Source organism: Etheostoma cragini, unplaced genomic scaffold (assembly GCF_013103735.1).
Source record: "Etheostoma cragini isolate CJK2018 unplaced genomic scaffold, CSU_Ecrag_1.0 ScbMSFa_3912, whole genome shotgun sequence".
Classification (NCBI taxonomy): Eukaryota; Metazoa; Chordata; class Actinopteri; order Perciformes; family Percidae; genus Etheostoma; species Etheostoma cragini.
The window spans coordinates 1-2,787 of NW_023268230.1; the positions used below are offsets into that span (position 1 = coordinate 1).

Sequence of the window (2,787 nt, forward strand, 5' to 3'; positions counted from 1 at the left end):
ACATGGAGTCTGGGGGAGATATGCTGCTCTATACACGCTAAAAGTAGTGATTATTTACATGGAGTCTGGTGGAGATATTTTAAAGATTGTTGTTCTCATCAGTCACTTAGATATAAAACTTGGGAAAACAGGGTCCAGGTTCAAAACAATCAAAGCTGCTCTGTAAGCACCAGAAGAAGAAGTGATGTGAACCTGTGGTGGTTGCTCGGCCCAGTCGTCCGCTCTGATTGGTCAGCAGTGTCCTCAGCTCCTCCCTGTCCGCCTCCTGCAGACACTCCTCCAGACCACCAGGGGCAGCACCCAGCCAGGAAGCCGCCTGAAACACACGCTTTACATTCAGAGAGACTTTCACTTCCCCAAGATGTCGTCCATGAAGCCACTCAGAAGGAAAAGAAAGAGGCTGAGAAAACCTGACATTAAGTGGGAAACACGTCGGAAAAATAGGAAAAAATGTCAAAGAAATTTGCTATAACACTGGAAGTGACAAAGCCATTAAAATAGAATTAAAAGGGTCGATAAAGAGAAATAGAGTGAGAAAGAGTGAGAAAGAGTGAGACAGAGTGAGACATAGAGTGAGAAAGAGTGAGACAGAGTGAGACAGAGTGAGACATAGAGTCAGAAAGAGTCAGAAAGAGTGAGAAAGAGTCAGAAAGAGTGAGAAAGAGTGAGACATAGTCAGAAAAAGTGAGAAAGAGTGAGACATAGAGTCAGAAAGAGTCAGAAAGAGTCAGAAAGAGTCAGAAAGAGTGAGACATAGAGTCAGAAAAAGTGAGAAAGAGTGAGACATAGAGTGAGAAAGAGTGAGAAAGAGTGAGACAGAGTGAGACATAGAGTCAGAAAGAGTGAGAAAGAGTCAGAAAAAAGTGAGAAAGAGTCAGAAAGATTGAGAAAGATTGAGAAAGAATGAAAATGAATGAAAAAGAATGAGACAGAGTGAGACAGAGTGAGACATAGAGTCAGAAAGAGTGAGACAGAGTGAGACAGAGTGAGACAGAGTGAGACAGAGTCAGAAAGAGTGAGACAGAGTGAGAGATAGAGTCAGACAGAGTGAGACATAGAGTCAGAAAGAGTGAGACAGAGTGAGACAGAGTGAGACAGAGTGAGACATATAGTCAGAAAGAGTGAGACAGAGTGAGACATAGAGTCAGACAGAGTGAGACATAGAGTCAGAAAGAGTGAGACAGAGTAGACAGAGTGAGACATAGAGTCAGAAAGAGGAGACAGAGTGAGACATAGAGTCAGGAAGAGTGAGACAGAGTGAGACAGAGTGAGACAGAGAGTCAGAAAGAGTGAGACAGAGGAGACAGAGTCAGAAAGAGTGAGAGAGAAAGAAAAAAGAGTGAGAAAGAGTGAAAAAGAGTGATTTAAAAGATGAACCTGTTTGAAGTCGGGGACAGGAAACAGCTGGTCGATCCTGGACAGGAAGTCAGAGATGAGCGACTGGAGGGCGGAGTCAAAGCTGTGGTCGAACACTTCCTGAAACCAACGAAGAAGTCGTCTCTTAAAGAAAGGGCATGAAGACTTTAGCTACGTGCTTTTAAACTGACAACATTTGGGGAAAATTGAGAAAAAAGCAACAAACGTGTTAGAAAAAGTGACAAAAAAGTGGCAAAATGTGTAAATAGTTAAAAAAAATTGGGGGGGAAAAGGGGACAGAAAAAACTAGGTGGACTAAGAAGTCCGGGGGACCCTACACTGATGCCGGCCAGGTTAAACTCTGCGAGGGCCGGCTTTGGCCCGCGGGCCTCGGGTTGGACACCTGTGGTAAATCATAACTTTTGGAAAGATGACTGACATTTCCTGAAGTTAAAGAAAGTTTATGAGATAATAACGGAGGTGATAACTGACCTGCAGGAGGCGCCGCCTGGCCCCCGGAGACCGGCTCAGAGACCGGCTCAGAGACAGCAGAGCCTCCACCTGTCCCCAGGACACCTGTCCATGGTTCACTGGCCCATGGTCCACCTGTCTATGATCCACCTGTCCATGGGACACCTGTCCATGGTTCACTGGCCCATGGTCCACCTGTCCATTGTCCACCTGTTCATGGGACACCTGTCCATTGGACACCTGTCCGCGGTCCAACTGTCCATGGGACACCTGTCCATGGGACACCTGTCCATGGTTCACCTGTCCATGGGACACTTGTCCACGGTCCACCTGTCCACAGGACACCTGTCCATTGGACACCTGTCCACGGTCCAACTGTCCATGGGACACCTGTCCATGGTTCACTTGTCCATGGACCACCTGTCCATTGTCCACCTGTCCATGGTCCACCTGTCCACGGGCCACCTGTCCACGGTCCACCTGTCCACAGTCCACCTGTCCACGGTCCAGCTGTCGAATGTTCACCTGTCCATGGTCCACCTGTCCATGGTCCACCTGTCCACGGTCCACCTGTCGACACAAACACGCAGGCTTGGACAAAGATAAAAAAATAAACTCTAAAAAAAGACAAAAATGTTGACATAAAACTAAAACTAAAAGACAAAAACTTAAAATCAGACTTTACAAGAAGAAGTAAAAGTCTGATTTTGTGCAAAGTTACGAGTCATTTTGTCTCACCGTTGCCTCAGAGACAGGGCAGGTTTTATCAAGATGAGTGTGGACAGCCTGAAGGTCACAGAGGGTCATCTGAAGAAGGTACACAGTAAGAGGAACATAATGTAATTCTGGTAAACATGTTGAATGGAAACCCCCTATATTTATAGATATGCTGCTCTATACACACTAAAAGTAGTGATTATTTACATGGAGTCTGGTGGAGATATGCTGCTCTATACATGC

At 46.0% G+C, this 2,787-nt stretch overlaps 1 protein-coding gene across 1 annotated transcript; it reads right to left on the minus strand.

The window, feature by feature from the left end:
- Window positions 1-106: 106 nt before the first annotated feature.
- On the minus strand, window positions 107-2,634 carry LOC117940978 (the record flags this gene model as incomplete). The annotated part of the gene is made up of 4 exons (XM_034866086.1): window positions 107-316; window positions 1,378-1,476; window positions 1,849-2,418; window positions 2,566-2,634. Coding segments are annotated over 4 exons (948 nt in total), but the record flags the coding sequence as incomplete, so codon positions are not given.
- Window positions 2,635-2,787: the final 153 nt, after the last annotated feature.